At 47.0% G+C, this 13948-nt stretch overlaps 1 protein-coding gene across 4 annotated transcripts; it reads left to right on the forward strand.

The window, feature by feature from the left end:
- Nucleotides 1-4441: 4441 nt before the first annotated feature.
- Nucleotides 4442-13275, forward strand: HOPX (HOP homeobox). 4 transcript variants are annotated; one of them, XM_028100608.2, is made up of 3 exons: nt 4442-5216; nt 5780-5936; nt 12491-13275. In XM_028100608.2, exons 2-3 carry the CDS (start codon nt 5793-5795, stop codon nt 12566-12568), a joined length of 222 nt encoding a protein of 73 aa, XP_027956409.1. In that variant the 5' UTR covers nt 4442-5216; nt 5780-5792; the 3' UTR covers nt 12569-13275. The 4 variants fall into 4 exon arrangements, with proteins under 4 accessions (XP_027956409.1, XP_027956411.1, XP_027956410.1 ...); XM_028100610.2 differs by having other exon boundaries at nt 4442-4878; XM_028100609.2 differs by lacking the exon at nt 4442-5216 and adding an exon at nt 5223-5320.
- Nucleotides 13276-13948: the final 673 nt, after the last annotated feature.

The following is a 13948-nucleotide window of genomic DNA, read 5'->3' on the forward strand; positions in this document are numbered from 1 at the left end:
TCACTGTTAGCATTTTGTTGTATTTTTCTCTAGTTTTTTAAATATGTAAAGCTAGAATTGATAATAGCATTTAAAAATATATTTTTCTATTTCTATTTGGAATTCTCTTTCCCTGAAGACAGTAATGATACTATGTGTATATGGTGTATTCATAGTCTAAGGTTCAGTTTTAAGTTCTATTATACAAGTTGCCCATATAAATGATAGCTTAAATTTTAGCAGTTCTCTCACTGGAAACTTTAAGAAATAAGAGAAGGACAATCATTTGTCAAGTTTGCCAAATATTTTCCACTATAATTTTTGGCTTCTAAATCAATTACAGGTATTTGTACAAAGAAATGGAATTTTTCTTTTGATGACCTGCTTTCTTAAACTCTGATTTAAATATAAAAATACATTTTTCTGGGGCACCTGGGTGGCTCAATCGTTAAGCGTCTGCCTTCAGCTCAGGTCATGATCCCAGGGTCCTGGGATCGAGCCCCGCATCGGGCTCCCTGCTTGGCGGGAAGCCTGCTTCTCCCTCTCCCACTCCCCCTGCTTGTGTTCCCTCTCTCACTGTGTTTCTCTCTGTCAAATAAATAAATAAAACATTAAAAAACATTTTTCTGAAAGATTTTTAAAGGGTTTTATATTATTTCTAAATTTTTGAAAGCAGAGGGAAATTTCTCTTAATAATTCATAATTTTATTAAGCTTTTATTTATTTGCGTGAGAGAGACAGAGAGAGCACAAGCAGGGGAAGGGGCAGAGGGAGAGACAGAGGGACAAGCAGACTTCCCGCTGAGCATGGAGCCCAAGGTGGGGCTTGATCCCAGGACCCTGAGATCACAACCTGAGCCAAAGTCAGAAACTTAACCGACTGAGCCACCTAGGTGCCCCAATAATTCATAATTTTAAAGGCAATTTCCCCATTTGTGACTATACATACAAAAAGATTAATAACATGGTGTCTAAATGGATTTTTTTTTCTGGTGCGTATTTGTATATTTTAAAAACTTTATTCCTTTAAGTGCGCCTGGGTGGCTCAGTTGGTTAAGCATCTGACTTGGTTTTGGCTCAGGTCATGATCTCAGGGTTGTGGGATTGAGCCTGGCATCAGGCTCCGTGCTCAGCAAGGAGTCTGCTTGGGATTCTCCCTCTCCCTCTGCCCCTGCCCCCAATCTCTCTCTCTCAAGTAAATAAAATCTTTAAAAAAAAAAAACACCTTTATTCCTTTAAAGCCTCCTCAACCTATCATCTACTCAACGTTGAGAGGATATACAGCATCAGAGGTAGAAGATATTTTAATGCATTTTTACAGGTATAAAGTATAAGAAGTTCTAAACATTTATCATTGATTTTAATGATTAAATTACAAAATCTTGTAAGAGCTGAGATACTTTTTATATCCCTTCCCCACTGGATTCCTAAAGTGGATTCTGATTCAGGGGGACTGTGGGGGGCCTGGACATTTCTACAGGTGATTCTGAGGCCCAGCCAGGCGTGAGAGCTACTGCTCTAAGCTTAAGGACATTAATCAAACAAAAAAACAAAAACCAAACACATAAATAAAAAACACATACGAACAAAGCTCTCTTTTGAAAGCAGACCTCCTGTTAGCCTAGAGAGGCAGATCAATATTCCACTCCTGGTGGTTAATTTTTTTTAAGATTTATTCATTTTTTTTTAAAGATTTATTTATGTATTTTGAGAGAGTGAGAATGAGAGAGAGAGAGGACATGAGAGGGGGGAGGGCCAGAGGGAGGAGCAGGTTCCTCGCTGAGCAGGGAGCCTGATGCGGGGCTCGATCCCAGGACTCCAGGATCATGACCTGAGCCGAAGGCAGTCGCTTAACCAACTGAGCCACGCAGGTGCCCCAAGATTTATTCATTTTTTTTTTTGAGAGAGAGAAAGAGAGGGTGGGGCAGAGGCAGAGGGAAAGGGAAAGAGAGAATCCCAAGCAGACTCTGCGCTGAGTGTGGAGCCAGATCCCAGGATCCTAAGATCATGACCGGAGGGGAAATCAAGAGTCAGACGTTCAACCCACTGAGCCATCCAGGTGCCCCCTATTTGTCAATTCTGAGACACACTGACAGCTTGGGTGATGCCCCCTGCACCCTGTCCAGAGTAGTTCAGTAAGTGATGAATGAAGAGCCTCCACTTCTCTTGGGGATAAGGAAGCACAGTATTGTCCTCACTTAAGAAAATACAATGCTTCAAGAGCCCATTGCTTCGTGGAAGTCCAGAATGAACATGAAGGAAATTTGGGCTAAAGAAAATTGGGAGATGGCCCTAAAAAATGATTCCACTGCTTTTTTCTCTTTTGGCCAGCTCACCATGGGACTGTTTTTGTTTTGTTTTTTAAAGATTTTATTTATTTATTTATTTGACAGAGACAGCGAGAGCAGGAACACAAGCAGGGGGAGAGGGAGAAGCAGGCTTCCCGCCGAGCAGGGAGCCTGAATGCGGGGCTCGATCCCAGGACCCTGGGATTATGACCTGAGCGGAAGGCAGACGCTTAACGACTGAGCCACCCAGGCACCCTCACCATGGGACTGTTGATAAGGAGTATCTACCACTGATAACCATTTTGTTTGATACTAGAGGTCAGATGCCTGGGAGAGGAAGAAGATAGTAAATGTGAGCTCATAGCAATCTCTGCAGGTTACTAGTTTGTAGCTAGTTCATTCAGGGAAATACCTTTAAAATAACTCTAGGGTTAGGGGACAAGGGTAAAACTGCCTAACCAGGTGTTGGGTTTAATTTAGGAAAAAGATAGCTGTTTTCATTTAACCTCTTGAAAAGGTTTATGCATTGTCTTCCCCCAACCACAAGAGAAAACACAACCACAGGACAAATTACTCTTTGAATGTTCCGTAAGTGATGAATATAACTGCAGGAACAACAGAACTTGCGTTGAGATTAAAGTTTAAGGAGCTTTAAAATATTTTTAGTTCTTTTCATCTAAAAGTGTTTAGATTACCTTCAGAGAGGCTTTTCAACAGTTTCCTTACTGGAAAGGGTTGAGAAGCTTTATAAGGCCAAGGTTACCAGGGTGATTTGGTTTTTAAATTTCCTTGAAAAGAGAGCGAAGGAGAGAAGAAATGAAGCAACAGCTGTAAACACTTGTCAACCGAAGAGGGCTGAAAGAACAGAAACTGAGTTTTGTGAAGAAACAACAGATAGTTCTCACTCTAGAGGTCAGATCTTTCATCCTCATGTCTAGAAATCAAGCTTGTTTGTTTGGTGTACCTTGGAGAAGTAGGTACTTTCGAATGGACCTCCCACAAGTCTCCTTAGCAGCCAAATGAGTCCAGTGGCCGTCAGCCAACTAACCCAAGGAGGACTTTAAAGGCAACCGGAAGCTACCCGTGAAACCTCAAAGTCCTGTAACAGGAAGCCACACAAATAGAAGAGAAAACGCACCTGATTAAATGTAAGGACAGTAGTAGCCGTTGAGTTATGTAATAGTAAGTATGTAACAAAAAGAGATAAAGAAGTACATGCAGAACAGTCCTTGAATCTGAGTCCAGTTTAGAAATCTACACACTTGGTTAATATTTCTGAAGGACTGAGAATTCTACAAAGCAAAAATTTTCACTGAAAAGAGGCAGCATAACTGTGTCCATGGAATTAGATGGAAACTTTCCAAGAAATAAAATCAGCGGTAGTAGTGTCCCCTCTCCTATATTCTTTCAGGCAAAATGAGCAGTGGTGGGTGGTTCCAGGGGGCAGCTTTGGCTAGAGTTCGTATCCTATGAGGACAATCAGTGCTCATTCAAAAGCCCCTGCCTTTATAAACTGTTGCCCTCCTGATCTTTTCTGCCAAACTAAAGACAGAAAGGCCTGCTGAGAAGGGTCTGGCTGAGCACAGGACTGAAACCAAAGCTAAGGCTTTCCCTTCTAGGGTGCTGGTCATTAACTGGGCAACGCTGGGATAGTAAGTCTTCCTGTGCCTCATTCTCCTGGGCTGTTCCAGGAGAGGACTGAAAACGTTAATCTCCAAGGTTCTTTCCGGCTCTGAACTTCTGGGTCAAAGAAAAGGGGAGAGAGGTGTCAAGAGGAGAGGAGGCGTTTCTGACCTGGCTCGATCTTGTGAGCACCGCGATAGGAATCACTGGTACAGATTTTTAAATGGGGGAGGGGGCATATAACTCACCTAAAAACAGAGATTTCCTGATGACCTGACAAGTGCCTTGAGCCCAAGACTCCCTCACAGTAGAATGGCTTCTTGGCCTCCCTGCAAGCCTCTTCAAGTGACTCAGAGAGGTAAAGACATTTGTTAGGGAGCACAGGAGGCAGGTCACGGTAGAGAAGGTCGTAACAGCATCAGGGACATTATGCAGGCTCATGGGCAGAGTGTGGCTCCTCCCCAGGCACAAACCACATCAAAACCTACTCAGGATTGTACTGGATGATTTTGCAATTGTTTGTTTCAACAACAAACCAACCTGATTCCCACACTTGTGCTTCTCTTTTCCTGTCGGCAAAGTCGAGTCCTGACCTGTCTATGCCAAACCCTCCGCCAAGATCTTCAAGACTGTAACTTCGGATACCTCAATACATCTTAAATTGGAGGAGGGATGCACATCTGCTTTTTTTTTTTTTTTTTTTTAGATTTTATTGATTTGACAGAGACAGCGAGAGAGGGAACACAAGCAGGGGGAGTGGGAGAGGGAGAAGCAGGCTTCCCGCGGAGCAGGGAGCCCGATGCGGGACTCGATCCCAGGATCCTGGGATCATGACCTGAGCCGAAGGCAGCCGCTTAACGATTGAGCCACCCAGGCGCCCCTGACTTTTTTTTTTTTTTTGGCCCAGTTCCGAGGCTTTTTAGATATGGAGAGGATGAAGCAGGAAGTCATGTTGCCCAAAATCTGCTAGAGCGATGTTCGGTTCTGAAGTAAGGAAATACAAGAGACCTTGAAGCTGGTAGTGAAGTGGGCTCTCTGCCGTAGCTACGCAACGATGTCCAGACAACGCAGGGCGGCGACGAGCCGCGCTGACTGGAGGCTGTGGATTCTGGGCTTCGGAAAAATGGGGGTGGCGGGGCGGGAGGGATGGCAGAGGAGCTTGCAGATTGCAGAGTGACTCGCACAAGCCCTCCGGTGGACCCTTCTCCTGATGCTCGGTTCCCGGTTTTAGCAACTCCAGGAGTATCCGACAGCTCGGTGGACGCTATCTCCACCTCTGTAAGAGGGAGAGATAAAAAGTGCCGCTGCTGTTCCCCAACTTTAAGAAGTAACTTCCGTCCTTGGGGTCATTTCTTTGAAGTGGGGGTGGGGTGTACTGCCCTCCTTGGCTATACACCACTTTAGAGGCAGAACGACGCACGGACCGGTGAGGTGTGTCCCCCACCCCCGCGACCTATCGGGACTGTCCCAGGACAGCTCCCTCTCCCGGGTGTGGGGGGAAGCTTTGAAGGCGATTTTCCAAAATCGCCGCCGCGCTTCCTGCACTCCTTCCTTAGAGCCTCGGGGCCAGGAGGGCGCGGCGCGTCATCTTCCTCCCGCCGCCGCCCCGGGCCCGGGCCCGGGGGTGGGGGGAAGTTGCCTAGAGAACCGGCCCCGGGCAGGCCCGGAGGCCCGAAGACGCGCGGCTCAGCCGTGAGACCCTCGGGAGTGCTCGGTCGGGAGCCCGGGGAGGCGCCCGCGGCCGCCTGCAGCCGCCGGGGACTCACGCGACCGTGCGCCCGCGGGAGGGACGGCCCCGCGCACGGAGGTGCCCGGCCGGCCGCGCCCCGGATCTCCGTCCCTCCCTGCCTGCCGCCGCGCTCACCGCCGCCGCTGCTTTCTTCCCCGCAGCCGCGCCAAGACCATGTCGGCGGAGAGCGCGAGCGGCCCCACCGAGGACCAGGTGGAGATCCTGGAGTACAACTTCAACAAGGTCAACAAGCACCCGGACCCCACCACGCTGTGCCTCATCGCGGCCGAGGCCGGCCTGTCGGAGGAGGAGACCCAGGTGAGCCCGGCACGCCACCCCACCCCGACCCCTGCCCGCCGGGGACGTCTCCAGCTCGCGGAGTCCCGCTCGCCCTCCCGCGATCTTCCATCGCTTCTGCCCGCACCCCGGGAGCCCGGACGCCGCGGCGCTCCCACCGCCGCCTCCCAGCGTCCCGGCTCCGCGCCCCTCGTCTGTCCCTCCAGCCGCAGCCCGCGGCCTCCCCCAGGAACCATTCAGAACCCTCACGATCACCCTTTCTTCTCCGCGCTAAGCTGCTCTCCCCGTGGGCCGGGAGAAGCGCTCTATTTTCCCTCCGTCTCCGGAGCTGCGTCCCTGGTCCACTCTCGCCTCTCTGCCTCCTTCTCCCCACACCCCCCCCCCCCCCCCGCTCAATTTCTCCCCTGGGCTGTGAGCGAAACCTTCGGAAGAGGTGCCTTGTGCGCTCTCTGAGCCTCCCGCTCTCAAATCTTTTCTCGAGTGAGAATGTCAGGGCTGGAAGGGACTTTAGCGATCAGTTATAAATTCAGTCCTCGGTTTGGCAAACAAGGAGCCTGAGGCCAAGAGGGAGAGAGTTGTCAGGATGGCAAGAGTGTAGCTTGCTCCTTGATAGCTTGCTTTTCCCACCGTATCACGCTGCAGCTTCGCCTTAGCTGCAGATAGCCAGGGAGATTTCACATTTTAAAAAATTCCCGGGCTCTAAGATGTAGTCTTTTTTCTGGAGTTTTCCAAGAAGGAAATCATCTGACATCACAACTGAGGGGAGTGGAAGCAGATGTCCCCTTAAGTGCGCTGATTGATTTATCTATTTTTAAAAGCTATGTTATTCCGAATATTGTTTAGGGTAGAGAATGCAACACTGCCCATGATTATTAACCTCCAGGTGCAATGTTGGCTCCTTCACCTGACTTCAAACAAACAAACAAACCCTATCCAGAGTTTACTCTGACTTCTATTTTCCCCTTGGTCGTTGAAAGACAGTTATGCATGATAATACCATTTGGAACTGCCCTGGCGTCTCTCCCACGGGAGCCCAAAGCGCTTCCACTCCTCTAGTCTCAGCTTTAAAGCAGACATGTTCTTATTTTTCCCATTTTACAGACCAGAGGCACTTTGACCTCTCCTCACCTTGAACCCTACTCAGCTGAGGCTTAAGAGCTTGTAATGGGTGCTCCAGGATATCCTAGAACCAAGACCCTGGACCCCAAGCCTAAAATGATTTTTACTAATTCAGCCAGATGCACTTTGGAGAATTTGCCCATAGAAAATCCTCTCATTCCTAGGTCAAACAGAAAGTCAAGCATATCTGTTTTTAGCAAAGGGAACAGCTGTCAGACTAACCAGAACCAGAACTTAATGGAAGGTGATTTAATGTAACCCAAGTCCAGCAGTTCATGTTTCTTGGAACTCCCTGAGGAGGCAGCTTGCTGAAGCTTTCTCACTTAAAATCCCACACTATATTTAGAAAAGAGGAGTGATCAGAGAGATAATAATAACTTGTCATTTAAAAAGGCTGTGGGTTTACTGTGGGCACGGTACCAGCTAGGGGTCTAAGCTCCTCTCAGCCTCTGCTTTTCCCACGGTAAATCACCCTTACCTGTGAGGCAGAATAATTATGTTGCCCTCTGTGATGGCTGATACTTGCCATGTATTGTGTAGGGAACCCTCCAAGTAGTAAATCATTTGTCTGTCACAACAGGGCCGGCGGTAGGTAGCATTAGCCCAGTTGGACAGATAAGAGAACCAAGGCCCAGAAAGGTTGAATAACTGGCCCAAGGCCACAACTAGGAAGTAAGAGCGAGGATGTGAACCTTGGCAGTCTGCATCACAATCCGAACTCCTCTCACTGCCCTGGTGTCTTCATAGAGAGAAAGAATGGGAACAACTAGGGGATGGAGGGGACGATTGAACATTCCATTTCTGTTGTATTTTTTCCCAGAAAAAAAATATGTATTACATGACAGGCATCCCAGCTACGTTCAGTCTTTTCTTGAGATTCACCTTCTATTAAAGCACTGGAGTGAAATCAGGTGAGGGGCAGGAAGAAAGGGCGCCTGATTCTTTTTGTGATTGAGGTCCACCAATTCAGACTTCTGACAGCAGGTTCACCTGCGCCCCCTCCCCCTGGCAGGCTCTCCCCATTGCCCTTCTGCCACTGTCCTCAGGTGAACAAATGATAGATGCAACCCTGAAACGAGTGGGTGTAGGGGTGAGTCAGTCTCAGAGCAGGGCCCCTGGCTTCCTTTTCCTGCCATGGGGCCAACACCTTCTTCCTCTCTGAGGCTGCCACAGTTCTGCTTGCCCCTCTGCCTTCCTGTGTAGACCTGCAGGGAAGCGTCAGAGACCCCAGAGCTCAGAGGGAGGCCAGGTTTAGCAAGTTCAGGGGAAGAGGCTGCCTCAGGGTGTCACTCCTTACTTGGTTGGGTCCCATTTTCCAACTTCCCATCCTTTCCACCCAAACTCTTTTCCAGCTCACCCCACCCCCATGTGCACTGCTTGGTAAGAATGGTTTCTTCTTTAATCTTCTCAAGCAACATATATCTATTTTAGAGAGGGGGAGGGGCAGAAGAACAGGGAAAGGGAGAGAATCTTAAGCAGACTCCATGCCCAGCGAGGAGCCCAACATGGGACTTGATCTCACCACCCTGAGATCAGGACCTGAACTGAGATCAAGAGTTGGATGCTTACTCGACTGAGCCACCCAGGTGCCCCCTCAAATAACATTTATATTTTTAGAAGTGTCTTCCACAAACAATGAATCATGGAACACTACATCAAAAACTAATGATGTAGTGTATGGTGATTAACATAACAATAAAAACATTTTTAAACAAGTGTCTTCTGGAGATCTAATGCCCAATGTTGAACTTTCAGGCATAAATAAAATTATTTTAATTTATAGCAGGCTTTGCAGGGAGTCTTCAAATAACTCCATGAAGGCCAGGGTCTGCTGGACCTGCATATAAGCTGTGCCTGGTATCAGCATATCCCCTGTTTCTAGTCTCTATCTGTGTTGCCCCTTTTTCACAGGGAGAGATCTCCAAAGCCGAAATAATATTTATTTCTTATGCCTGATCCCTCACCCCTAACACCACCCACCTCCAGGATTGGAGTGATATTCTTCTTTGTCCTAGAACAAGTAATACTTTAGTAGAAAAAAATAAGCACGAGATGCTCCTTTGAGCTAATGAACAAGAGCTGATTCACACTGCTGATACTTTGGCAGGGGCAGGAGGGACTGGAAGTTTGAAACATTCTCTGGGGGCTTTGATGACCTCTTCATGACTGTCCCACAGTAGGACAGTGTTCTCTGCTATTGGGGGGACACCTGTAGGAACCAGGAGTGAGGGGAACGGAGCTTTAATGTTAAGAACTTTCTAAGTTGCATTTGCTGGGATCCTAGAATGAGTTGTTTTTTTTTTTTCTCATGACAGTAATAAGCTATCTCCTACATTTGCATTAGATAACCCTTACAGAATCCCAACCCCTGTGTCTTTTATTATTTTGAAGTCAGTGTTAGAAGGGGCTGGGAAAGGTCTTTTATCAATCCCTGGGGAGGTCGGGCAGATCTGGCATTTTCTAGAATCACAAACTCAAGCCCTGTGTAGCCAGTGTTGGTTCCCAGTATCTTTATCTCTTCTTAATGCCCTGGGACTATTCCCAGAACTCCGTGGTTTTAGTTGTTGGACATTTTATCAGTGGAATAAAGACCTCTAAAGGTCTCCCCCTGAAAAGAATGAAATGTTAGCTACTAGCGAAAAGGACAAGAACAATGTTATTTTGCCTCCAGCCCTCCCCATCACAGTGTCTAATTATCATCCGTTCACTCGGAGTAAATAAATCTCCATCAATGGGGTGAGGTAATGAGGGCATTCATTTATAAGCCAGTGGGGGATGAATGTCTTTCTCGGGGGATGACTGGAACAAGGAAGAGAACAAAGCCAGGTGGAAAATTCGTATTGATGTGAGTGAGGTGTGGTAAGATTCAGCTCTGGAGGGGAAAAGAAGCAAGCAAGGTGTTTAATGGTTTTTGTTGGACAGCACCTGGTTTGCCAAAATGTTATATATACATACCTGATTTAAAATATGTATCTTTAGAAAATCGTTCTGTTTTTCTTGAATCTCGCCCCACCCCCCAGCACTAGGGCTCACCGTGTTAGGCATTTGGACACCAACTCTCCAGTTCACAAATGTGGTCCTCGCTGAAGTTATTTTTGGTAACTGTACATTAATATTCATTACTAGTATAAAGATATGGGTGGCTCTTCTGAATGAGGCCAGCTCAAGCATTTTGTCTTAAATGAATCCTGGTAGAAAATGAGACTTTCCTCCTCCAAGTTTTAATTAGTCAGTCTTTAAAACTTTGCCATGTATTCAGCTCTAGTAACTGGAAGTCCTATTGAATCAGACCTTGTCGTCTCAAAACCCCCTTGGAGCTACCTCATTAGTGAAACTGGAACCACGCTGCTCTCACACCAGACTCCAGAGTTACCGAGACACACGCGGATTACAGAAGAAAACGCACCTACCTTTAGCAGTGGAACTTTGGTTAAAGCCACCGAAGTTAGCGTGAGCTCTCTTCTCCTTAGGGCTAGTGATTTCCAGGAGTAGAATATGGCACCTGGAGAGCCACTGCCCCAAACAGGTAGTCTGCTGCCCTTGGCTTTAGGTTACTTATCTCTGTTGCCACCTCACAGTACAAGACAACTGACCTTGACGGCCACGTAAGGCATTTCAATGTGGAAACTCTGTTACAGTTACGGCGAGTTCTAAGTATGGTCCCATGCTCTTCAGCCAGCTTGGCATTGGTGCAGAGCCCTAAATGGCCCTTTGGCCCCACTCCCTCTGGCTCTACAGACCTCGATCCCTAGAAGCACTCCTTCCCTGTGGTTCTCACCCTTTCTTCTGATCTTGGGCTTAGGCTGCACTGCCTGTCATCTCCCTAGATCTCTGCAGAAAGGAGACCTTCCCCAGGAGGACCCTAGAGTCTACCCTCTTTGTCCCCAGGTTGAATCTGCAGCTGGCCATACTAAGTCAGAGCCCTCTGGATGTTTCTAACCATCTCCATCAGCACATCCCAGGTCTGGGGTCCATCCCATAGCTGTGTTCTTTCTGCTTCTTTTCTGCCCCCATCATGTGCTTAGCTCTGGAATAGGTGAATTATAAAAACCCCAGAAGGGACAGTAAAGACCCCCTAAGCTTTCCTCTTCAGGTACAGTTGAGCTGACTGGTGCTGTAATTTAAGGGGTTTCTTCAAGTTCCTGTAGCCAGCTATCACCATAGAGCTTCCTACTGGCAGGGCCCAGGCCTGCAGAGTCCCCGGTGGTCACCTACCCAAGCAACTTGCCTGTTTGTCCCAGTGTGACATGAAAATATCATCATTCCCAATGTTTGCCATGATGTGTGAAAGGCTGGGAAACACAGGAGAATAAAGCCTGAGGTCTGACTTCCCACAGGGCCCTCTGACTCATCTTCTCCCATGAGGATCAGTGCCTGCCTCTTCTGTTTCCTCACTAGTCCCTCTTTAACATTGTTTTTTAAAATCCCCAGTTTCCTCCTGGCCAACCTGATCCACACCCCAGCCTCTTCACCAGCATGGGTCTCCTTGTCTCCTGTGTGCAGAATCCCCCATCCCTCGTGGCATAGTAAAGACAGCCCCACAACATAGAAAAGTGTTTTAGCCCTCACAAGGTACGATGTCTAGAAGCATCCCATCTGGGGCCTTCCCTAAATCCATGGTCTCTTTTGTGGGATGTGACTATTCGGGGCATACAGAGCTAGAAGATTCTGAGTAAGCTGGAAGGCCCACTGTTTCTTCTCTCACTGCTCAGCAGCCCTGCAGCAGGAGAGTTTGGGCGAGCCTGCCCCATAGATCTCCAAGAAGGAGTGCCTGGAGCTTGTCCAGGCTCAGTTTTCCATCCATTTTACTTAACAAATATTTACTAAGCACTACCAAATGACCAAGGCCCTTGATGAGATCAGCACACATTGGTGAGACATAGTAGCCATAGAGATTTATCTGGGGGCATCAAGGAGATGCTTCAATTTCTTTCATTCATTCAACAAACACTGATTAATCTATGTTATCCCTTGTGCGAGGGGCAAAGGATGCAATCAGTGATGATAAGATGAATAGAGTCTCTGCTTTCATGGATTTACATTCTAGAAAGATGTGTAGACTAAAAGCAAGTGAATAAACATAGTAATTACAGATAGTAAAAGTTCTGTGAAGGTAACAAAGTATTAAAATAGAGAATAATGAGTTGGATGGAGAACCTACTTTATGTTCTCACAAAGTGTCTAGGGAAGACTTCATTGAGAAAGTTCTGTTTAAGCTGCGACCTGAGCATGAGAGGGAGATCATCAGATAAAGAATGAAGACAGAACATGCTAAGCATCGGAAATAACATGTGCAAAGGTCCCGGGGCAGGGAAGGTAAGTGTCGCAGTGAGAAAAACCATCCCTGTGGACACATTCCTTTCTGGTTGGGCCATAGGGGCTACCTTTTAGAAAAGGAAGGGATGTTCCAGTTTGCCAGTATGTGACAGGTAATTTTGCACATTTCCCTCCTCCAGAAATGGTTTAAGCAGCGTCTGGCTCAGTGGCGGCAGTCAGAAGGCCTACCCTCAGAGTGCAGATCCGTGACAGACTGAGGAGATGGTGGACGCTGGCAGCTTCCCTCCATGAAGACCATCCGCCATTTCTCTCCTCGGCTTAACCAAGCTTTTTGGTTTTTCAGTGTAGTGCTGTGTGTTTAATTGTTAGCTGTCCTGCTATTTAACACAATGTTGTATTTTTTTAATGTACATAACCAGAAAAGAAAGTAACCCTAGGAAGCTATATGTAGCTTCTGTATAAAGCAGTGGCTTGGCTGGGAAGTCTTGGGGCTTGCCTTTCCTTTTGGGTCTTGATAATAGATGGTGTGAAAATCATCTAAGTTTGCTTTTGATCATCACCTCCCAGTACCAGTTTATTTTTACCATCCATTTCAGAGTGGCCAAGGCCTCTGTTGAAAAGATAACATGAGGGGGAAGCATTTCCTTCTGACTCTACTTCCCTAAGTTGTTTTCCTTATGTTGCAGTAATACACTGAGATTGAGGGAGAACACAGAGGTATATTTGAGTCCGATTTCATAAAGCAGTTCCTTGGATTATTAGCTGCATTCACTTGGAAAGAACCCAGTTAGGCTGGGAGACAGAAACTCCAACTGGCAGAAAACCAAGTAACTAAGAAAAAGATCCACAAAAGTCTTCAATTTACCTTATTTAAATGTATTTGTTAAATTTATTTTACCAAACAAAATGAACTGCTTTTTGTCTCTGAAATGATATGCTAAATAAAAACCTTTTTTGTTGAAAATGCACTGGGCCCTGTGCAGATTTTTAACTGAATAATATATGTACCAAAGAAAAACAGAATAGCTCCAACATAGGAGCAGACTGACAAAAGAGCTGTCATTTTTCAAATCCTTGCTACTCAAAATGTGGTCCTGGACTGCCATCTGAGAAAGGCAGAATCTCAGAATCCAATCCAGACCGACTGAATCAGAATCTGCATTTTAAACAAGGTCCCCAAGTGTTATATATGGAAGTGTGAGCAGCATTGTTGTCTTACCCGACAGGCAGTTTGCATCCATCTTCTATTACAGCACATTATTTTTTTAAAAAGATTTTATTTATTTATTTGACAGAGAGAGACACAGCGCGAGAGGGAACACAAGCAGGGGGAGTGGGAGAGGGAGAAGCAGGCTTCCCGCTGAGCAGGGAGCCCGATGCGGGGCTCGATCCCAGGACCCTGGGATCATGACCTGAGCCGAAGGCAGATGCTTAACCGACTGAGCTACCCAGGCGCCCCCTATTATAGCACATTAAATGTCTTAATGGTCTTATTAGTTAAGAGCCAAACCGCGTTTGGGGTGGCTGGGTGGCTCGGTCAGTTAAGCATCTGACTCTGGGTTTTGGCTCAGGTCATGGTCTCACAGGTCAGAGTTGGAGCCCAAGTCAGGCTCTGCACTCAGGGGGGAAGTCTGCTG

The sequence above is a fragment of the Eumetopias jubatus genome, unplaced genomic scaffold (assembly GCF_037043125.1).
Source record: "Eumetopias jubatus isolate StellerSeaLion01/CBP00866 unplaced genomic scaffold, mEumJub1_p1.0 scaffold_2, whole genome shotgun sequence".
NCBI lineage: Eukaryota > Metazoa > Chordata > Mammalia > Carnivora > Otariidae > Eumetopias > Eumetopias jubatus.

Bases quoted from the DNA above. Each gene is read 5' to 3' on its own strand.
- HOPX (XM_028100608.2), top strand. From the start codon at position 5,793: ATGTCGGCGGAGAGCGCGAGCGGCCCCACCGAGGACCAGGTGGAGATC. The intron at 5,937-12,490 runs GTGAGCCCGGCA...TCCCTCCTCCAG, and splicing joins TGTCGGAGGAGGAGACCCAG to AAATGGTTTAAGCAGCGTCT.